This window comes from Calypte anna, chromosome 1 (assembly GCF_003957555.1).
Source record: "Calypte anna isolate BGI_N300 chromosome 1, bCalAnn1_v1.p, whole genome shotgun sequence".
In the NCBI taxonomy this organism is placed as follows: domain Eukaryota; kingdom Metazoa; phylum Chordata; class Aves; order Apodiformes; family Trochilidae; genus Calypte; species Calypte anna.
In genome coordinates, this window is record NC_044244.1 from 62257976 (window position 1) to 62281378 (window position 23403).

The following is a 23403-nucleotide window of genomic DNA, read 5'->3' on the forward strand; positions in this document are numbered from 1 at the left end:
GTTTGCTGGAAACATTTCATTCACGTTTTCCTAAATTTTTTTTTTTATCTTAACACAGCTTTTGATTTGCAGTTGCCTGAAAGCTGTAGTACCAAGTCATTCACTCCTTCTTCAGTACCTTCCTGTTGACTCCAAAGGAATGCTCTCCTAAGAAGGAAAGTGCTTGGTTTTGGTCTATTGATACAAAAGAGGAACATGATATAAATAAATTAGATGACTCGTGTGTGTGGCACTGCTCTGTTAACCTGACAGTTCCCAATTTGTGTCAGTGTTGGCAGGGGCTCTTGCTGCTCCTTGGGCTGATTCCAGTGCGGCAGCCACTGGAACGGCCACGGGATAACCATCATTTTCAGGGCAAAGACTGCAAATCCCAGTTCTTTAAATAAATAATGGAGAATATACGGCAGTTATTTGCATTTTAGGCTGTCTGGTCAATTAATGCCTCTGCAAATGACCTGAACTGAGGAAAACCCCATACTCTCAGCTGCTCCTGCACTCCTCCTGTGCACCGAGTTACTGTTGCCCACAGTTGTAAAGAATCGCTAAGGTTGTTTGAAGACATGAAGTATTTAATCTATTAAATAGCTATAAAATACAGCTTGAAGAAACAAGCAACCAGAGCAGCCTCGACACCTTTGGAACCTCCTGCGGCCCGACCCGCCGAAACCCACCGACACCGCCCCTTGGACCGGGCAGACGCCGGAGAGGGCGGCCGCGTTCATCGGTTTGGCAAGAGGAGGATATAGCGTGCAGCTTCTCTTCCCAACACTTCACAGCCCCGCCATCCCCTCCCGGTCCTGGGTGCACCCAGAGCCTCCTTCTTCACGAGGCGGGGGCAGGGAAAACCACGGGCACCCCCCCCACCCTCGGCCGGGCCCGGGGATGAGCGCCTCTACGGGCGGGAACTACAACTCCCATGACGCTCCGCGGGGCGCGGTGCAGGACGGGAGCTGCCACCTCTCCGAGGCCGCGGCGGGGCAGGAGGGCGCGAGCCGCTTCCCCGGGGCGGGCGTGCGCGCGTGCGCAGGGCGGGCGCGGAAGGGGGCGTGGCCGGCGGCGCTGTCCCTCCCCGCCTCCCCCCTCACCCCCCCTCCCCTCTCCTGTGTGTCGGTTTCGGGCTCCCGTCGCCATTTAGCGCGGAGACGTCCGCGGGGCGGCCGCGGCGGCTCCCGCTCCTTCCTCCCCGCTGCGGCGCGGGGCGCCACCCGGACTCGGCTTACCAGTGGCGGCGGCAGCGGCGGCGGCGGGCGGCCCCCGGTGAGGAGAGGCTGCAAGCCGCGGGCGGGGGGCAAGAGGAGGGTTTCCGGCTCCGTGCGAGGCGGCGGCGGCCGCTGCAGTTGCTGCAGTTGGAGGGAGCGCGGCCCGGCTGCGCGCGGGCGGTGACTGCCTGCCGGGAGGTAGAGGCCGCGGCCGCCATGGGCGCCCCGGAGAGGCGGGGCTGAGCCCCCCCGGGGACCCTTTCCCTGCCCCTCGCCGGGGTGAGTGCGCTGGGCCTGCCCAGGCCTCCCCCGCCCGGTGCGAGTGACTGAGCGCGGCAGCTTCCTTCGCGGCCGGCGTGCGGGGCCTGCCCCCCTCTCCCTGCCTCGTCTCCCGGCCCCTTCCCCTCCCCTTCCCTCCGGCCCTCGCTCCGGGGGGTACCCGGACCTGCCCCGCTTTCTCTTCATCGCCGGGGAATAATTGCAGCGCGCTCCCCTCGCCTCAGAGCAGCTGGGCGAGGCACCGGCTTTTTCCCCCCGTCGGGGGCCTGCCCCCGGGGCTCCTCCCTCCCTCCTTCTGCGGGCCCGGTGCTTGGGCTTTTCCTCCTCCCGCCGGCCCCCTCCCCGTGCCCCGTCTCCGCTCTTGGTGCTCCATGTCGGCCCCGCTGCCCGACTCCCCGCTGCAGGATGGATGCAGACACTGACCGGGGGCCCACCCCGCCGGCCCAGCCTCCCCAGCAGCCGCCTCCCAGCTCCGCCGTAAGGAGCCCTTGGGACCCTCTGTTGCAGCTGCAACGGCAGCCGCGGACAGGCGCGCTCCCCGCTCAGTGACCGGCCCCTTCCCTCGCCTCCCCCCGCCGCCGCCTCGCCCTTGCAGCGCTCCCCCGGGGCACGATGTCGGGGGGCGCCGCAGACAGCGGCACCCCAGCGCCTCGCTTCCTGGCTCCGCCGCCGCCGCCGCCCCCCAAGAACGGTTCCAGCTCGGACAGCTCCATCGGGGAGAAACTGGGAGCCGCTGCCGACCACGGAGTCTCCGGGTCCGGTGGAGCCGCCTGCGGAGCAGGGAGCGGAGGCCGTAGTGAGGAGTACCGACGCCGCCGCCACACCATGGACAAGGACAGCCGAGGGGCGGCAGCCACCGAGCACCGCTTCTTCCGCCGTAGCGTGATCTGCGACTCCAACGCTACGGCCTTGGAGCTACCCAGTTTGCAGCCCGCCGCGTCCTCGGCCCCTGTCTCGGGTGGAAGCGCTGCTCCCTTGGTCTCTCCTCCCGAGTGTGCCAGCCGGACCTCTTGCACCGCTGTCAGTGCCACCCAGGCCCCCTCTCTGCTGCAGCAGCAACCTCCGCCTGCCCAGCTTCCCCTCGATGGACAGTCCGCTCAGGAGCCCTCCGCCTCAAAGGATGCCGCCCCGCTGCTGCCCAAGGAGGAGGAGGACGAGGCAACGGCGCTGCCCCCCACCAGTGCCGCTGGCAGCGCCTCAGCTGCCAGCCGTGAATTTGAGGAGCGGAGAGCAGCACAGCAGGAAGACATCGAAGAGCTTGAGACCAAGGCAGTGGGCATCTCCCCGGATGGTCGCTTCTTGAAGTTTGACATCGAGATTGGCAGAGGCTCTTTCAAAACTGTCTATAAAGGACTGGATACAGATACCACTGTGGAAGTTGCCTGGTGCGAGCTGCAGGTAAAATAAATAAAAATTTGTGAATTACCAAAGTACAGTCACTCTCCCAGGTGCTAGTCTGTGTACTAAGAGGAGGTAAACTCCATTGACTTGAGGTCTGTTTTATTCAGGCAGGAAACTGCAGACCTTGCCTGAGGCACGCTCCTTGAGAAGAAAGGTGTAGCTTTTTCTTGGAGTCAGTTTGCCTTTTAATTCTTTTAAATACTGTCATTGGGGACTTTTGTATCTTTATCACCAGAAAATGTACTGCAGTTCTGTTTCTTAGTGTCTTATATTTTACGCCTCCAAAAGGCAAAAAGGTAGCTTAGAGGGTTGTGAAAATACTTGTATGCAGCATCCAGGAGGCTGAGGGAAGATGTCTAAGTGATTGTCAACTTGAGCTAGCATCAATTTTTCAAAATAACTGTTTAGTTATCAGAAAAAATATTAAAATGCTAATTTTAGACATTTCATATGTGGCAGTAGATTCTTATAGGAGGTAACTCTAGAATGTACACAAAGTAATGTAGAGCATCACATGGTTTAGGTTTTCAAAACTATTTTTTTTCCATTCTAAGTTTTAGAGTTCACACTTGATACCAGCATGGGGAAAGGAAGGAAGTAATTGTCACCTTTCTGAAGCTTTAAAAGAAAAAATCCCTGAAGTTTAATGTTTCCAGATGCCTGGGAAATTAATCTGGATTGAGACACTACTCTTCTACCAAATTCTGCCCTGAGCAGGGCCATAGTTCCATGGCAGCCCAGTCTATACACCCGTAGTTCCACACGAGTCAGAGCTTGTATAACCAAGATGCAGGTTAAAAGAAGTGGGAAGATCTTGGAATACCAGGAACAAACACCTGGTGTACTAGTTTGTTTTCAAAGCCTCAGCATTAAATTAAAATGATAGCAATTGCTTTTTAGAGTTGGGTTTTGGTGCAATCTATAGAGAAATTCATGTAGCATGGCTTTATTATTTTCTGTGTTCCCATCCAATTTAGGGCAGACAAAAGAGCATTGGATCAAAATTCCAGAAGTCTTTGAGGGGTTTTTAAGCAGTTGGCTGGTCACAAATGATTGATTGCAGTGACTGTACCAAAACTTTCTTCCCTTCAAAAGCAATTTTCCAGTCAAACTGAGAGAATTTATGGAGAGATCTCTCAATTTGTATTCATATTTGCTTTTGGATGATTGCTTAAGCATTTTACCAGGATTTTGGTTGATTATGTTATTACCATTATTCTCCACTTACTTTACTGGAAGTAAGCTTCCAATTTTCTTTGTGATCCCTAAGCATTCTCCATTCTCCCCTCCTCCATGCTACTTTTGTACTTGCTGTGGCTCAAGTATGCAACTGAGCATTAATTATAAATTAAAAAGCGAAATAATCTGTGTTGGGCACTGCTTAAGCTTTTCTTGTGCAGTTTAAATTGAGAGGTGACTAATAATTCACCCAAATTTATACTAATTTTATTTGAAGTTTTAATATTTGCGCTTTTGGAGTTCCCTTAACCCCTGAAATCTGTTTTAATCTTCACTCTTCGCTTACTGATCAGAAACTGTTGTCAGCTTGGCATCAGGCACGTTTTGCTATTATTGCTTCTGTTGAAGTGTCAGAATCATAATCAGTACCATGTGGACAAACTGTCTTAAGAAGTAATTACTTCATTGAAGTAATTTATTAAAGAAGCTCATTGGTAAAGGACATGTTGCTGAGCTTTCAATTGATTGAAGAATTTAATGAGTAGTATTTAAAACGACAGACTGCAAAAAGTATGAGTGAAAAAAGCTTGTAAGGGGGAAATACTTGATGTTTTGTTTGGAGATAACTACATTCAGAAATATCTCATGGTTTAAATTATTCTGAAGGCTGTAGCTTTTTTCTCTTTAGGAGACTCCATACAAAATGGCAAGTTTTAAACATGTATCTGATCTTTATAGCTGTCAAAAGTAATTGCTAAAGGAGCTAGACTCTACAGTTAATATTTTAAGATTGTCCTGTTTTGTTATTTGCATTTAGAAAACAAAGGAGGAAGTTGGTATTTTTTGATATAATGGGTACATCCTCTTCTTTATCTAGGAAGATACAATTGTTGACAGGTTAATGATAACTATGCGTTATTTGTATCAAAATGCAATTTGGATTCACAAAGATGTGCTGAGGCTTAGTTGTCATTGGAATTCCAGAATGCCATGGTTTGAGGATTGGTGAACCTTAAAAGTAACTATCAGTTACAGCTGGTGTAATTTAGTATGGAAGGGAAAATAAATCATTCCCATTTCTCTAAAAATAATTACACTTTGAATTGTCTTAAAATAGCTTTCCTTAGCAATAGAAGAACTTTTCTTGCCTGTGTTCATGCTGGCAAGCATGAGCATCCTAGGTGTCCTAACTGTCCTGGAGTCTTCTAAAGAGTGCTGCTGTGGTGCTGCATGGTTATGCATGCTAAGCTGTTCCAGCTCTTCAGGCTTGTCCAAAGTTGACCAAGGTGTATCACAGTTCTCAGTTGCAAGACATGTAATAGAATGAGGTGAGAACAGTTTGCACTTCTGCAGGGTATGGGTGTATGCTCTTTTAAGGCTTTTCTAACATATCGTGAATGCTTTAGTTGCTTTAAAATCTCTGGTGCTTGGAAGGAAGCAAGATGACAGCTGCTTTCAGCTCATTTAAACATGTTTAACTACTGGAGCAAATTCTGTAGTAGGAATCCTGTGGATCATGGGCAGCACAGGATACTTTGGTCTCTGGTTGAATGACTGTTTAATGCTGAATAATGCAGCTATACCTAATTTTGATGTATGTGCTCTCTAATGGTAAAGTGTGGAATCTGCAAATATCAATATGCTTTCTTTTAAAGGGGGAGGGTGTGCTATTTATCAAATGCAGCTTGGGCTCCCAAGTTGCTGCTGGTACTCTGAAGAATATTGCTCCATATCCTCAAGAAAGCTCTCAAACTGCATTGTAGTGCTCTTATGCTTGACCTACTGAACCTGTGGAGAAAACTGGATTTCAGCTCTTTCCCCTGTGGGTGGCTTAATGGTGTTCTTAGTATCTTCAGCAAGGGAGGCCTTGGCCAAGGCTCTAGTTTTTCTTGAGCTGTGGAAGAATGGGAGGATTTGAAGGAAGTGAATATATGAAGGTTGCTAACAGATGTGTAGCAAAATCATAACAAATGTGTGACTGAAGTAAATTGTAACTGAATCTGGTGTAAATATTGGATGAGGGTATTTAAATGTGAAATACTTGCTCTGCTGTGAGCATAGTGGAGCTGTGAAGAACTCGGCAGCAACTACATAGGGCCAGTGCACAGCTATACTTACTGAAAGGAAATTTTGTGTTGTGCTAGCTTTCAAATAGGTTTATTCCTACTGTATATATTAATCTCAACTCTAGTTATTCTTAGTCAAGTGTGCCTCCTACTGTTGTCTTTTGTACATCTCATAAATTGAGTGTAGTAGGAGTTAGGTCTACTGCTTTTCTTTAGGTAGAAGTTGGCAAAAGTTGTTATTGCTGCTGTTTACTGTTTTAATTTAAAATAACTATTCCTGTACCATCATGTAACTGGTTAGTCTTTTCAAGTCACATTTCTGAGTCTTTTGTCACCTCTATACAGTTCAGATAACATTGGGGCTAAAATGTGATTCATTTTCCTGTTGTGTTAATTTTATCTATGTGAAGTAATAAGCTTGTGCTAAAGGTAGAAAAAATCACAGAGCTGACTGTAAAAGCCAAATATTGGGGGCAATATGTCATCCTCTGATTCCCAGTTTCAACGAAAGTTGGTTCAAAATCAAGATTGTAATTTAACTTCTGGTTTACAGAACAATACAGGGTGGTGCAGTGACTTGCTGGAGTACAGAATAGTGTTTAGAATTACTGCTCTGTGTTCTGTAATTCAAATTAAAAACTTGTATTTGAAAAGTGCACTTGATATGGAAGTTAAATTGGTCTCTCTTTTGAACTCTGTATTCTTGGGCATTTGAAGCCTTACTTCTTTGACAATGTCTTCTCTTAAAGGAAGTGCAATTTAGTAACTTATTTGAAAGATACTTACATGAGTTGAAAATGCATTTCTAGTAAAATGCATACATTGGAGAACTGTACCACTTGTCTGGTATGTTCTATATCACTCTTGTCCTTCGTATTTCTTTGGCAAAAAGGGTAGGTTGGTCAGTCAGCAGTTATAGTTCATGAATGCATCTTCTTGCTGATAGGAGCTGCTGAAGAGTAGAAGAATGTTGAGGCCTGTCTTCCATATGAGAGAGCTTTTGGGGGTGAGAAATGAGTTCAAGAGGTGGAAGTAGTGCAAGGAAGGGTATGCTTACTCATTACTGGTTTGAGGGTGAATCTGTATGAGGATATGGTTATCTTTACTTTTAAGTCTTCTGAATAATGAACTAGAGTCAGTTATAAAAATGCAGTTCTGTTAACTGTGGACCAAGTGTAGTCCCAGCTTAGAAATGCTTTTTTCTTTACATAGTTGGCAGCACTGAAAAAAGCAGCTTACAACAAATAATGTAACTCAATGGGGACCATATGCCAGAATTTTTGAGTGTAACAATATATAAAGCCTGACTTAAAAGTCACAATACAGGAAATTGTTTGGCTATGATATATGGCTTCTATTGACATTTCAGATTCAGCTGTACCTCTTAGACTTAAAGCTATGTTTAGTACTGATTTTTAGGTCAACAGACAACAGTGGAAGGGAGCTTCTGTACTGTGCAGTATAGACTGGCTCACCGTGGTAAATATCAGCTTACTGAAGTCAAAGTATAATTCTTAAAAATCCCTGCTTTCTGGACTGGCTGAGCTGAGAACATTTCAGAAGCTGCACATTTCAAGTCTGAGAACCAAAAAAGGTCTTGTAACACAACTGTGGTATCCTGTAGTCGATTTTTTTTTTTTTTTTTCAAGCTCGTTGCATATTGCTCATTAGGCTGCAAAGATGCTAGCTCTGATGCACAATTTTATAGCTACATTAAAGCAAAATGGAAAGAGAGATCAAAGCCTTTGTGCAGTGAGAGGAGGCTGAGGAGCATGGAACTAGATCACATTGTGCTAGTTCTGAAGGAATAGTCGATGTCCTCAAAGAATAGACATTCTTTGAAGATTCTATCTGTAGTTTGATTCTGAATACTTCAAAATATATCTTATAAAACTACTGAAACACATCAAGCTGGTCTAATGCAGTATGGTGACTCCCATGCCTACCCTGTACTTCACATCATATTTTCAAATAACTCTACTAGTCTAAGAATAACTGTATGTGGCTACAGCCACTGTAGCAGCAGCTATGGGCCTCCCATTCATGACTGCATCTGGGTCAGAGGCATAATTGTCACAAATGTAGATTTACAAATGTATCTGACAATTTCTGTGACTGTGGTTCTGTCCTTACTACCTTTTTTCCCCCTGTTTTCAGTTCTGCAAATTCCAAAATACTGAAAGCAAAAAGCTGTAAAACTGTAAGTGTATAATCTATTTATAACACAGGTAACACTGGATTTTCAGTTGTTTTCAAGCGTGCACACGTGGGGAGCTTGAAATTTTGTGCAGTGAAGCCTAGATCTTTCATTGGTTTTCCATGTTGTAGGGTAGAACAAGTTACTGGTGCTCACTGGCTTCATGTATCAGATGTGTAAATTCCTTCTTTGGCTAAAGAACAAAAATCAGACATATTTCTGAGTGGTTTTGCTGTAATTGATAAAATTGACAACTTGATAAATGATGTGTGGAAGGAGCCAGATTAATTACCTGCACAAGGATAAAGAGTAGTCGGGCTCCCTCAGACTTTACAAAGGTGACCCTGAAAGAGAGAAGGGATCTCTAAAGCACATTGTGGAGCTGCAGCTGTTGGGAGATCTCTGCTTAGGAGACTAATCTTACCTCAAAGGGATATCTCTTTTGGAGATGGCTGTGGTTCAATTTGTAACTGACTGGTTGTGAGGCAATAAATATAATCAGATAAGTACCTTCTGAAAATGCAGCATTGCTTCTGGAAATAAATAAGTTCTTATTTGTCAGTTCGGGTAGGTTTGAGAGCTGCAGAAGTAAATCTTTTAAATGAGATTTGTTTGGGGTTGTTGTGTTTTAAAATAAACTCTTAACTCTGTAACTGAACTTTTGCAGTTCACAGAAAAGTATAAAGACTGTACTCTTTCTTTGTTGGGGAGGGGGAAGAAAAGCCTCCACCTGATAAAAACTCCCTGGAGATATCCTGTACAGAGTCCTTTGAGGACTGTCTAGCAGAGTAATAAATAAAACAAGCAGTAATAGATCTGTGGTAGTCTCCATGGATGCAGTGCCTAGTGCAGTGTGGATTCAGTGCCTTTTGGTTAGCAACATCCCTCCAGGCCACATGTTCTTTCTTATTTTGTTGGGTTTTTGTTGTTGCTCCATACCAGCAGCTTGTAAAACAGCACAGCTCCAGCTGTCACCTACGTTCTCCATCCTACATTGTGCTGTGCAGTGGCAGCCTTAATGCTTCCTGTCATGCATCACTTCAGAAACTCTTGCTTCTTCCTGTTTTTTTTTTTTTTTTTTGGTTTTTTTTTTTTTAGATCACTACTTGACTCTTCCAAGTAGTGGTTGAGTTGAAATAAAAGTTGTGTGTTTGAAATAAAAGTTGTGTGTTTGAAATAAAAGTTGTGTGTTTGAAATAAAAGTTGTGTGTTTGAAATAAAAGTTGTGTGTTTGAAATAAAAGTTGTGTGTTTGAAATAAAAGTTGTGTGTTTGAGTATTTTCCATTTCAGTCTTTAAGTTCACATTTTCAAATTTGTCTTAGTCTTGAGAGTTATTAACTTATGAAAAATGGAATGCAGACATAATGGATGTAACATCAGTGCTATAAGAAAAAGAATAAATAGAATGCAAGCTTGCAGAGCTACTACAGCTGGGTGCAAGACTTTCTCTTGGCAAGGGGAATGTATTTTTATTTTTTTTTTTAATAACAGATGGTAGAAGGTTACTGGTTTTGACTTTCAAAGCTCCAGGTAATGGTTCTGTGGTTTTTAACTTGACTATGCCATGAATACACCGTGTCTGGAAAGATACTCTTCCAATACACTTGAGACAATTCCTGTTCTAAATTTCTGGATTAGTAGTGCTGCTTAAAAATTGATTTCTTGGTGGAGGTGTCTTTCATGAGGCATCTTTTTTATATATGGTGTTACAATTATTATCCTAATGAATGAGACTCAACTTTTTATACTGGCTTCATGCATATTTTTGTGGGAGCTACTTACAGTCTCCTGGACTACTTCTAGCTGACTTAAAAAATGATTTTGGCTATGTATTGAAACTTGACTGGAAACATAAAAGAACTAGTTAAGATACTTCAGATATCCTTTTTTTCTTACCTTCCAATTTTCGCAACATGTTTAGGAATTTTCATACCAGCACTTCTTCAATGTGTAGTTTTGGTTGAACTCATTATTGCCCTTGGGAATAACCTCAAGTAATGAGGTGACTAGGATGGAATCTGTGGCTTACTTGAGGTCATCTTTGAGAAAGGGAGTTTGCTCACTTCTTGTTTTATGGGCACAACTTCTTAGCTCCATGCAGAAAAGGATGAACTTGTGTTAATGATGTTCTGGTTTATGTGTCTGTCCTCTAAACCTGAGATTGTTGAAACAAGATGATCACAGACATTGCCAAGTTGTCTTTTTTATCTAATAAGCCTGGGTGAATTAACTGGGATGGAATACAGTGATCTGAAGAATTCAACTTGAATTCTCAAATGTATTCTGAACTTTTCACCTGGTGCTAACAAGTGCATTGCATACACCCAGATTATTCTAAACCACTTTCGGATTTGCCTGGGTAATTCCTAGCAGCACTGTACGTTACTTTACATGGCTCACAGGCAACTAAACATGCTCTTAGTTTATTTTTCAGTGGAGGAAACTGCATCTTTCTAAAAATGGATTTTTGTAGGTTTTGTTTTTTTCGTTGTGTTTTTTTTTCCCTGACTGTTGTATAAATATTAATATGTACATAAAGCAGTAAGCAGTTTTTACAGGGATAACTCATTCTAAATAAATCAGGGAGGCAAATTTACTAAGCTTGGATTTATCATTTTGGATCTGAGCAGGATCTTTGGGATTGCTACCTGCATTCTTAGTTTAGAAATTGTGTCAAAAGAATGTTTATACTTGATGGTCATCTGTCTTGTAAGTGGCTTGACACTCGTAGTGTATCAATGAAAGATTGCTGTGGTGCTTTTCAAGTCTTACAGTCTGTGAGTAGTTAGCAAGCCTCCTTTTAGTGTGTTACAGGCAAGATTAAAGTAAAGAGGAAGTTTTGGCAGCTCTGGCATGTGATGTGGATGCTGTATTTTGAGCCATAGTCCAGAATGTTCTGGATCCTATCACCTCTGCTAATAGTCATTGATAGACACTTTTGATAGCTATTCACTGAACAGCTATTTTTCTGCTTCAGGACAGCAGGTGGTGTGGAAAATAAGCTTTATTAGACAGACAGGATTTGTTGTTTCTGTGTAAGTGTTCTAGATCATCTTTCTCATCTGGATGGTTTTAGCCATTCCTAATTTAATTTCAAGAAAATTGCAAGAAATTTGGTGCTGGCAACATAAAGCAAAAAAACTGCAAATGGAAAAAAAACTATGTAAGTGATTGAGAGTTTATTACTACCAATTGGAAGAATTTGAAAATAGGAGTACTCATCTCTTTGTAATTGGGTAGGACTGAAACAACTATGTAAGAATGCAGAGCTAAGTGGAATATAGTACAAAGGTGATACTCACAATTATGTGTTTTTTATCCGTTTTTGCCCAGTTACATAGTTTCATGATAGTTTGAGTATCCAACTGTTGATGTTACCCAGTTTTCCTTGGATACTTCTCTCTCAAAGTGACCTTGTGACTTGTTTCTGCTTTGCTGACTGTTACTGACAAGTTTGACCCCAATCTGAACGGTATTTTGACGGCTTCTATGCTAGTCAAGGCTAATGGCATATAAACAATAACCCTCAAATATTGCTATTAAAAGCTTCAGCAATCCAGACTGATTATCTTAAGGATCTGGAAATCTGTGTGCACTTACGTAATATGCATCTGTTAATGTCAATTTCTGAACTGTTAGCAGGTTTTGCTTAAATGTTGCAAAATGTTACCATGTCTGTTTTCAAATCTGCTTCTTTTGAGTGAGACTTTTATTCTCACAGATATTTCCACCGCAGAACTTTTCTTTTTTTCCCCTCTTGATCAACGGTATGCTTTCATTTGTGAAATTTAATTTGTGTATCTGTATAAAAATGCAAGATGCTATCATCATGTGCACTGCTTTGCTGTAGCTCATTTGGACTTGAGTCTTTGAGTTATCACTGAGGAATAGATTTGATAATAGAGACGAAACTGGAATTGGAGAGTTCAAGGAACAGTCCATTCAGACAAAGAAAGAAATGTTGTATGAATTTTGTTGGTTTTTTTTTTTTTGGATGTAGACAAGTAGAGATTGACAGCAAATATAATGGCTCATTTTTTGTTGTGATTTGGGGCTTAGTAAGGTGTTAAGTTTGCCAGGAACAGTTTGCTGAAAATAGAGAGAAACTGCAGAAATGTCTGATACAAAAATAAGACTTGAAGTGTAGTTTTAGAATTTTTTTTAATTTTTTTTTTCCCTGTGGTTTTCTCTACTTCCTTTACATGCAGCCCGAGCTTTTTTTCTGCAGGCAAAAGCAGGATGCATTTCAGGTTATCTGTACCTGGGGGGTGGAATTACACAGGGCACTTGAATTTGAATTCTTTTTTACTTCTTGATGGCATCTGTGAGACAATTCAGGTGATGGAATGATTTCCTTTACTGATCTTATACAAGTCTGAATTTATCTAAGAGGCTCCATACTTCCCTCAGGAACAACAAGAATTAAGTTGAAGAGGTTGCTGCCTAAGACTTCAATGCCTATGGTCTATACCTGAAGATCTGTCATAAAAAGCCATCTTTAATGCTCAAGCTTCATCTGGGAAAGCATGCATCTTGGCCTTTGAAGCTGTAGTCGTGTTTGCAGAACGTGAAAATATTTCAGTTGCATTTGTGCTTGAAGTAAGTTTCATGTACAGAACAAATACAAGTATGTAATAAGTGTTTAGGGACTACATTATTTCTGCCTAGGTAGGAGTACAGTTCTTTCCAGTTCCTTTAGATTGTAATGCAGCTATTTAAGAATGGCCCTATAGTCTGTAATCTGTCCCTTTTATCTGTGTGTTAATAATAAAAAACCAGTTTTGCCCCAATGAGCTGCTTAATTTATTATCAGGTAGTATGCCTCTAAAGCAAAACTTGCTACAGTCAGGTTAGACTAATAGTTGTCTTTAAAACCTGTTGACTTGGGTTTTTTTGCTTTTTTGAGAGACTGATGGTTTTTCTTGTAGTTGGTGACCTCAGTTTCCAAAATGTTTACGTAGACACATCAAATGGAATATAGCGCTTGTTGTGGAACTGTGTCTGTATAAGGAGGGTAAAAGGAAATTTAAAAAAGTGCCACAACAGTACTGTAGCACAAGTTACAGCCTAGAAGTGCAACTGAACATGACTAATTGTGTATGATAGCACTTTGAATAGGAAGAATAGGTCTGTTGAGACTAGAGTTCAAAAAAGTAATTTTCCTATCAAGTGTGAAATCTTACTTCTCTATTTGAGTGAATCCCAGAGAAGCAGGCAGAATTGAGGTTTGATTTATTGATGTTGGAGACTCTTAAATCTGTCACTGCTTTTGACTTAAATGATTTCTTCTAATGAACTTTGAGAGTTGAAAGGGCATTTACAAGACAAAGGTGCAAAACAGCAAAACTCCTTGTTTCTTACGATCCAAGTGGCATGAATTATTAAAGTTTTAAGACCAGGCAAGTTTAAAACAATGCTATTTAATGGCTAGCTCTTGAAAGCAATGATGATATAACACTACTTGTGCATTTCTTTACTCCTTTTTGTCAAAATTACCTCCATTTCTGTTCTTAGTTTAGTGGTATCTTATTGAATAAGGTACCAAATAGTGACATAACAATTTCTCTTATTTTTTATTTTAGACATGTGGATTAAATATTTGTGTAACTTACATAAACATGTGAAGTCATTATATGTATTTATTCAGTCTTTCAGCTGTAGAAAGGCAGCACTCAGGAATGATGAACATTTTGTTGCTATATATTTTGATTTATTTTCTTATTTTTTAAGTGTTTTGTAGTAGATTGTGAGCCAGCACGTTTGTGTCAAAAAATTCTATGACCATAATTTAGGTGTTTAGAGTTTGGTTGGTTTTTTGGGTTGGTTTTTTTTTTTTTTTTGAACTAGAGAGACACCTATCCCAAACCATCATCTGTGGCCTAGCTGCTAGTAGAGATCTAGCTTTCCAGGAAGTTTTCTGGATCTGTTTTCTAGATAAAGAGCTCTAAAATGTTGAGTTGAACGAGAGTGAGAAACTTAGCAGTGCATTGCTGCCACAAATATGGAGATATTGGGAAAACTCCTAATATACCTATGCTAGAAATGGTTTCTGCATGATAAACCCACACTGTAAAATCCCATTACTCCTTGGCATCTGTGACAATGCACAATTAGACTCAAAACTGTGTAAGTGGTAGGGATTTCAATTGGAGATGGCTGATAAACTGATTCAGAAGAATCTGCAATAAATCTGGTAGGCCTTTTTTCACATACTAGTGGAAATAATAATTATTTTGAATGGTGAAGCACAGAAATGGCTCAGTTTTGTGTAGAAAGTTAAAGTAGCTTTAATTAGGTCAGGCTAACCAAAGGGATTAAGCCTAGGTTAGTTGTGGTAAAGCAGCTAGCTGTACTTTCAGCATCAGCAAACTAATTCCCAAAATTCTTTTTGTGGTAGCCTCTGTTATTTACTGTTATGGCAGATTGCTGGTTGGTGTTCTGAGTTGTTTAACTGAAGGTTTGCTTCACTACAGTTCTTCAGTGGTTTGACCTCTGTCAGAAAACAGATGTGGCTTCCAATGTGGCAGTTCATAAGATAATACTGTATTTCTAAAGTATGCTTTTGTGATTTTACTGTTGTTTCACATCCAAGACCATATCTTGCTCAACTTCTAATCTTGGTAACTTTTTGCAACAAACCACGTGGTTTGGGTAAACTTGTAAAATTTGAAGGAACACAACTACTCAGTCTAAAATTACTGATTAATACCAGGTTATGACTTAGCTAATAGGAATGTTAACTAAGCTGGTGTGGATGAGTACAGTTAAAAAGCAGCAAGCTGTAAGCATAGTGATGTTTTAAATATATTTTATCACTTAAGAGGAATATGAAAGCTGAGGAAGTTGGCACTGGAATTTAGAATGGAAAGAATGAGTTGGTTGATGATGTAGAAAATATTTTCCACTTTCCCTTTGACTTCTGTCCTTATCTTCTCTGGCAATAATATGCAGGGAAATGGTATCTTTTGTTTCTCTTGTTCCTGTGTGGGAATGGTAATTGTTCTTGTTTCTTACCTGTTCAGGAAGTATTCTAATTCCTCCTCCCCAACAAAACATGTATCAGTCATTGCCAGTGCTGTTTTTTTGCTTTATTTGCTAACTTTGGCCTTCCTCAATCTTCCTGTGGTCCCTGTATAAACCATTTGGCAAAACAAGGATTATTTTTTTTTTTTTCCTCCTCCCTCTTGCACTCTGGAATGAAGCAGATTTTGTATCTCTGTCTGTGTTCTGTTACCCTATGTGAAAGTATAATGAGCATGGTTAAAACCTGCATCTAAATTTTGACTGCTGAAGCTGGCTTCTTCCAAACTTAGATTTTTCCAGCTGGTAAACCAATCCTATCCATGGAAATGTGCTTACGATTCTCTTGGGAATTTGCTTATACTGTTGCCTTCTCCCTTCCCCCTTCTCAAGCCAGATTTCTTTCCAGGAAGAAAAAAAAATAATCCATGGACTAGATTGAGCTTCAGCTGAATAGGGTTTCTCGTTTCAGGTATACTTTCGGTTGCTTCTCAAATGACCAAAACATAAGTGACAGCTGAGTTGTCTGTTTGTCATGGGTCAAGGGCAGTCCAACTCAGCAGTTTCCCTTTCCTCTTCCCTGAGTTTTGTTTGGGAGTAGTAGTGATTTGCCATTCTATATAGTCATCCTCTTGTCATGGAGACCAGATGGAAATACGTCAGTTGTTTCATGTATAAATACTCAGCCCAACAGCTGTGAGTTTATTGGGAGTCACTGGGATCACAAGTTGGTGACCAAATTGTTAGTTTGGAGAGCTGTAAGCATTACTCAAAATAAATTTGAACTATAAAACTGGTAGAAGAATTCTGACTTGCTGAAAGAAGGAGGAATAATGTTGATTCACTTAGAGGCAAATTCCTTTTTCAGGTGAAGTTATAATTATTTTTCTAGAGTGTTGCAGAAGTCCTCTTATACTGATGATAATTCTTCAGCTGCTAATGCTGGATTTGACCAATGCTTTTCCTAAAGCAGCTAAAAGGATGGCTCTGAAATGTTACAATTATCTCCTTTCCTTTTGTCTTTTCATTAGATAAAAACATTTATCCAGACTATTACCCATGTTTTTTTGGCCAGGTGGTAATCCTCAGTCTGTCTCTCAGCAAAAAGCTGAGACACCTGATGTGATCATTGCTAACCATGAATCAAGTGGAATGAGATTCACAATAAATCTACTTGACACTGATAATTAAGGGGGTGAACTTGACTTTGTAGGTTTCAAAGGGTTATTGCTGCCATCCATGTGCAAATAAACCTTGATTTATTTCAATAATATTGAGAAAGGGGGGGATGTGGAAGTCTGCCAATGGCCATTGGCTATTTGCAAAATGCAATCTGTTGCATGGCCTGCTGAGCATAATGTGAAACAAAGTGCCATTAAGAAAAAAACCTTGAGTGCTAAGTACATGACAGGAAAAAAAAACCAAAAACAAACCAAACACTTAAAACAGAGAATAGGCATGGACATAAACTTAAAATAGCTTCTCTACAGAAAATGAACATAAAGCTGAGGCTGTAGTCTTTGATTAGTGAAGATTGCAGTGCATAGGACTGAAACTGAATTAAAAATGAAATAAAATTTTCCAATAACTACAGGCACTAAAAAACAACCAAACAGGGAAATTGTCTGTGTTTTAGTTCAACCACCTGCTCCTCAAAGATTTAGAGGAATTGTGCCTGATTGTCTAAAAAGCTTTGTAGTTCAAGGGGGTACTCTATGATATTTTTAATGTCTGCGGTTAGCGTTTTGAGACTCAAAGCCAAAACCACCCCCACCCCAAATCAAAAAAAGCCCAAACAGAGCAACAAAACATCACCAAAAAACCCTAGAACGTTGTCTGGTTGAGTTGCTTTGTCTGCATAAATCTCAGCTTGCTTCTTCCAGGTATGTTGTGTTTCAGAAATGGTTTTCTTCATCTGCCTTTAAATTCTTAACAGGACACATGGAACTAGTACATAAGGTAGCAGTACTTATGTTTGATTCCTGCCATAAGATCCTGCTTTCAGTTGCCCAGCTGCTGTGTACCTTAACCACCTGGGCTCCAAATTTTCAAGCCAAGTCTCTGTCTAGAGCTTAACGGTTTAATAAGCTTCTGCCAAGATCATAAATAGCTGATTCAGAGGAAAGGGCTTGCTTTGCTACATCCATTGGTGCTTTAAGCTTATATATTTTGGAGTTGTGAAGCAGGGCCCTAAAAGCAGCGTTAGGACAGGTAGGTTATCTTTATGTTGAGGAAATAATTTCCAGGTAGCATTTCCATAGCTTTCAGATGCTAAAAATCTAAAATAAGTCACATTTTCTAGATTAAATTTACTTGGAAATTATGAGGTTTTTGAATCCTAAAATTCTAGTCTGCTGGTAAATTGTGTTGGCATCCATATGACATTGTATGGACCAGTTTGTTTGAGTCACAATGAGTGTATTATGGCCTTAGGTTTTACAAATGTGCAGTTCCTTTTTGTACAGCAAGTGCAAGTCAAACCCTCAGCATGGGAAACGGAAGATAGAAAATTACATTATACTTCACTTTGCTTGTTTGTGTTGCATCTGTTTAAGATAGTAAAGTGTAATATCTTCAGAAGTGGATTGCTTCACAAGGACAGTTTTCTCTAGAGGAACAGGAATTAGTTTTCAAGTAGAAAATCTATTATGGTACAACAACCTCTTTTTGCTGAAGGAACACACTTTGCAGTTATTAACTGTAGTGTTCAGATGACGAACTAGCTTTGGTAGTGGTATGTAGTTAGTGTGATGAAAACATCTATGGAAATACACTGCTGAAATGACTTTATAGTAAATTTGGATTCTGCAAAGCGATAGTTTTATTATTTTAAAATAATAAAATTGTTAAAATCTGTTTGTTCTCCCATAAGCCTTGAGGGGAAAATTATATGGACAGAATGGAATATAGATATTTACCAGATTTGGCAATTATCTGTATCCTTTTCTAATGTATTTTAAGATACATTAGTCTGTATATTTACAGTTTGACCTTTTAAAAACTGGATTTTCCAAATCAGATTGGATTCCTGATGTTCAAGGCTTGAGTGAAATAGGGCCACCAGCAGACACTGTTGCTATACAGACTGCAGAGTTAGAGAAGTGTTTGGGTTTTTTAAATTATAGTAGTCATGGATGTGCAGAGGGAGGACAAAAATAAAAGTCCAGAGAAATGTATGTAAATGAAGCAAATGAAACAACTGATAAAAATCTAAACAGGCTAAACATAGCTATAATTAGAGTAGTACTTGACTGCTTTTAGTTTTGTTCTAGTGCTTAGTATCTAGCACATCATACGGGGATTGCTTTTTAATTAGCTAAGAGCCAGGTCTGTGCTATGTCTAATGTTTGCCCCTCCTAGGAAGTGAAAATTTAGCTCAGAGCTAAAGGCATTCATCCCTTGAATTACCTGGAAATTGTTCCCTCCATTTTTTTAAAAATCAATTTTGGGTACCTGTGGCCATAATGTCTTCTGTGATCTTAAGTCTTCAGTGTTCTTTACTGTCTCTCTTTTTGGGAAGAGCATGAATTTTGGAGAGAAGCATTCTTGTTTTGTCAGAGTTTGATCAGTGCCAACAGATCTTGCAAAGTCCTTATTTAGGTACAAACATGCTGAAGTCAGTTGAGATAAGAAGAGTTCATAGTGGCACAAATTTCAGTTTCCACCTTACAGCATTATGTGTGTGACTAATTCTGGAATGGAGTCGTTGGGCCTGAGTCAGCAGTTTAGGTATGTTGAAAGTAATCAGGCTATTTTGGTTTGGTTTGGATTGAGCATTAATTTGCTCTGCAGATGTAGAGCCAAAGCGATTGGTTATGGGAACCTTCATTAGAAGATGACTAAGTATGAACCAGGTCTGTTTGAGAAAGTGTTTTGAAATAGCAAATTACAAGTAAGTGTCTCTGAAATTCCAAATGTGTTGGAAGCATTGGAGAGATTAAAATAGCATCAAAAAACTAGGAGCCTCTGTACTCAAAGTGCTCAGTGCAAGAGCAAGCAAGGGGAACTGCAGTTCCTTGTTTGCAATGCAGTCTGGATTTTACTACTTGGAAAGTGAAATCACAAGGGGTAATGGCTGTTTCTGATGGACAGTTATGGCATGGCTTATTCTAAAGAAGCTTGTTCATAAGTTTTTCAGCTTGCTAACAGCTTTGAAGAGGACTTCATTAGGACTGTAACTCTTAGAGACTGATTCTTCTGTCCAGTTGTCTTTTAAGACAACCTGTTGGTCTCCAGTCCCTCTTTGACACTTGAAGGCTGTTTAATATCAGTGCTGTTGAAGTTAGTAATAACTTTTGAGTTTTAAAACTTAGCACTCTACTCCAGTGTTAATTGTTGACTACTGAAGCCAGTATTTCTGAGACTGTAGCAGCAGATGCACTTATGCTTGGCCCTTAGTTTTGGAAAAGAAATTAGAAGACAGATTAAATAAATTACGTATCTTCCCTCTCTGCCTCTTCGGCCCAAATTAAGAAAGTGGACGTTCTAAGCCCAAAACCTCATGGTGGTTAACAAGGAAAATGTCTTAAGGATTTTCTTGTGTTCAGAGGATTTAAAATTATCTAATGACACTTCCATCTTTTGATCCCCTAACAAAAGAAGCCTTGGGATTGGGCTCCCAAGAGACTATGTCATACAGCTGCCCATTGAAAGTACATCTCTATTTGGATCATAGCCATCCTATGGAAAAATGAATTTATATTGTAGAGGTAGGGTCTTAAAGAGAAAAAATTACGCTTTCTGAAACTCTAGAAGGAATTAATGATGTTCTTATAAATATCTCTAGATACCAAGCACTCAAGCGTTAGAATTTTGACTGGAGAACTTATCTTGGCACTTGGATTGTTTCTGAGGTAACTGAAGAAAATATGGGAGTGGCAGTGGAGGATGGCCAAAGAACTGGTTCTTAGGTGCTTCCACAGTACTGCTTGTATGGACTTCATCCTGCTTCTACTCACATCCTGTTGTCTGGTAGTTGGACAGAAAGCTCTTAATCTGAAGATGAATATTAGATACCTGTCAAGAGATCTGAGTCCTGCCTCTGCCTGTAAAAAAGGGCTTTTGTGTAGCCTTGGTCTCAGGAATGGGGAAAGGTGATTCTCAACTGACCTTCAAGCCTGTGTACTTGTTTCAGTAATTACTCTAGTAGAGCTGAGACTAAAACCAACTCTGAATATTTATTACCTTTATGATACTGTCTTTAGCTTAATTAAAATTGTTTTACTATGGTGTAGTTTCAAATAGTGTGGTAGGGCAAGGAATCTAAACAGCAATATGGAATGTCTCAAGTCTACTTACCTACTCCTATCCCCACAGAAATGTAGATTTTGCCACTAAAGCAAGGTACCAGAAAAATTTTGCAGCTTTTCTGACAACTTTTATATTAATTCCAGCTTCTATGGCTTATTGTGTATGCAGGCTTGCTGAACAGATAAGTGTGTTTCAGATGGAGCTGTCGTGCTAAAAATGTTCTCAGATAACATTTTGGCTAAGGAAACTTTTTCCAATATTAAATGTGGTTAATTATTAATAGTTTTAGTATAGGAAGAGCAGGTCAGAACAGAAACAGAATCAGATATTTCACTCGGTGGAAAGAGTATTTGAATATTTTTAACTTCTTTTTTTGGATAATGCTCCTTAGTTCATAAGTAAAATTAGTTTTGATCTGCAGGTAGACTTTCAGTGTGACAAAGTTGGAGATAAAATGAAAGCAGGGAAGTCTGTTTACAGGTTGTGATGACCCATTTAAGGTAGGCCCTTTGGAACATGACATCCTCAGGCATAGTTTGTCTTTTAAGAAATTCCTTCAGTGTTCCTATTCAAACAATTGAAATAAAGTGGCACCAGACCAAGGACAGACAGTGTGTGACTAAAGCACAAAGTAATAAGAAACAGACTTTTTGAATAGGATACAGCAGTCTGAATAGCTGATTCATAGATAGGTTGTGGTGAGTATCTGTGGTGTTCTAGGTTGTGGTTGGTCTTCTGGCACTGCAGGATATTTCCATTTGTAATCATCAGAAAATGATGATTTATGGTGATTAATACAGAATAGCCTTGCCAGTGATGATACTACCCTATGTAGTCCCCAGAGTCCAAGGAAGAAGTCCTGAATATTCATCTTAATCTTCCTCTAGCACCTTTTCCTAGCTGTGTGCTGTGAATCATGCTGGAGATCATTCTGTTAATAGTCTTTGATCTCTTCTGTTTTACAACACTAAATTTTGGTTGTCAAAGTGTCTTGTGGGTTGATCCAGCACATAACAGGTTTATCTTTTCAGAAGCTGTAAAAAAAAAAGTCCTTTTTTGTCCAAGGTGTGCAGATATTATTACCTTGATTTGTCACAGTGCAAAATACTTGGTGTTTTATGAATTGTATCCTCTGTTGGTTTAGGTGATAGGAACTGACTTGTTTCTTCATCTGCATTTCCATTACACTGTTTTGTCTTATATTTTAACTCATTTAAAAATTGTTCAGAGTTGAACTGTAAGGCAAATTATGCTTCTGGATGCCAAGTGCACATAATCATGCCAGTAATCTTTGCTGTTCATCCTACCACTTGTCTACTCTAAAGTATTTGTTTACTTTCTCCTGACCCAACTACTCTCAAATTCCTTGCTCTATGAAAGCTGAGGTACATATTTTTCAAATCTTAGTGGAACTTTTGTTATTGTTGGAAATATTTCTGACTTTGTGAGTGGCTTCTTTGATCTACATTTTGTATGATGCCTGGCAAGGAAGAGGTATATGGTGTGTTATAAATCATAGGTATCCCTAATGCATATGGTATCATGGTGAAAAACATGCAAGTGGTGCAAGAACCTAACAGGTAAGCATGGGAAATGTTTTACTCCTTGCCTTTATGAGAAACCTGAAATGAAGACAGGCGTTCTGGTAGATCACAGGAAGACAACATCATTGCAGTGAGGTTAAAAAAAAATTAAAACTGCTCCTTGAACATGTTGCAGGAGTTCTATGCTTGTGAAATGCTTGTACTAATACTAGTATTTATGCAGGGGATTCCTGAGACCTCATCTAGAGTGCATATTTTTGTCACCCTGTAAAACTTGCTGGTTTTGGAACTCTTTGGTCCTTTCCTACATGAGATCTCTTTGATTTTGTCTGTCTTGCAAGAACTTGAAGAGCACCTGGCAATTATTTGGGAGACTTAGAATGAATCCCTGAAGGATCACTGGAAGAGATCTTTCTATGAACAAGAAATGCCTGGCAAGGAGTTTTTTAGTGATTATTGTATGGATTTTCTGTTGGTTGCCAGTACTTGTCCTAGACTTTGTATGTCATCCTGTCAAAACTGATAGTAATTTTGTAAATGAAATGCTTTTTTGGATGTCTTTACAGAAGCAGCAAAACTGGGAAGAGTAACTCCTCTAGTGTAATCAGGCTGCGTATGTGATAAATGTATCTGAGTTTTATGTAAAGTTGAATGAAGATAGTGTGTACTGCAGGCTGATATGAGTTCATTTTACAGCTGCCTAAATACTTGTGTAGACAGTTGAAATTTATTGCCTCCAGGCTTTATGCTGGGATTTTTGCTAGTCAGAGGTACAGATTATTGTGTGCATCCTACTTTGATCATTTTTTAATAAGTCTTTGGAATTGTCTTGACACTCCTGCATGATTTCTAACCAGCATATAGATGCAACTCTTCTGCATACTGAAAAGTAGATGCAGCTAACTCTTTCCCTTCTCAAATAGCTTTGTGAAGCATGTAAGATAAAGAATTGTAGTGTGGTTTTGATTCTCTAAATTGATTTGCCTTTATCAAAATCACTTAAGGACTCACCTTAATGTTCTAGGCATGTATGTACTCATAGAAGGACTCTTAACAGTCACGTAGAAATGCATGAACCAGTCTGCAAGGCAGCCCAAATGGATTGTGGAGGAGGCTTTTTTCCTGCAGTATTGTCAACCCCTGAATGGAGAACTGAATTTTCATAGTAAAATTAAACAGATGATTGTATGCACCTTCCCTCTTACTGACAAAGCAATCAATTAATTGCAAAATGAGAAGTGACATGAACATCAAAACTTTTAATGAG

General features: G+C 40.4%; 1 protein-coding gene across 10 annotated transcripts in view; it reads left to right on the forward strand.

Annotated features, from left to right (window-relative positions):
- Positions 1-1420: 1420 nt before the first annotated feature.
- WNK1 (WNK lysine deficient protein kinase 1) overlaps positions 1421-23403 on the forward strand; it is a 100469-nt gene continuing 78486 nt past the window's right edge. For 7 of the 10 annotated variants that reach the window (XM_030462189.1, XM_030462201.1, XM_030462192.1 and 4 more), the window contains exon 1: positions 1424-2876. In XM_030462189.1, coding sequence (XP_030318049.1) covers positions 2091-2876 — 786 coding nt within the window. In that variant the 5' untranslated portion in view covers positions 1424-2090. Of the gene's footprint in view, positions 2877-23403 lie in introns of all 10 variants that reach the window. The other 3 variants (XM_030462267.1, XM_030462214.1, XM_030462224.1) reach the window with 3 other exon arrangements.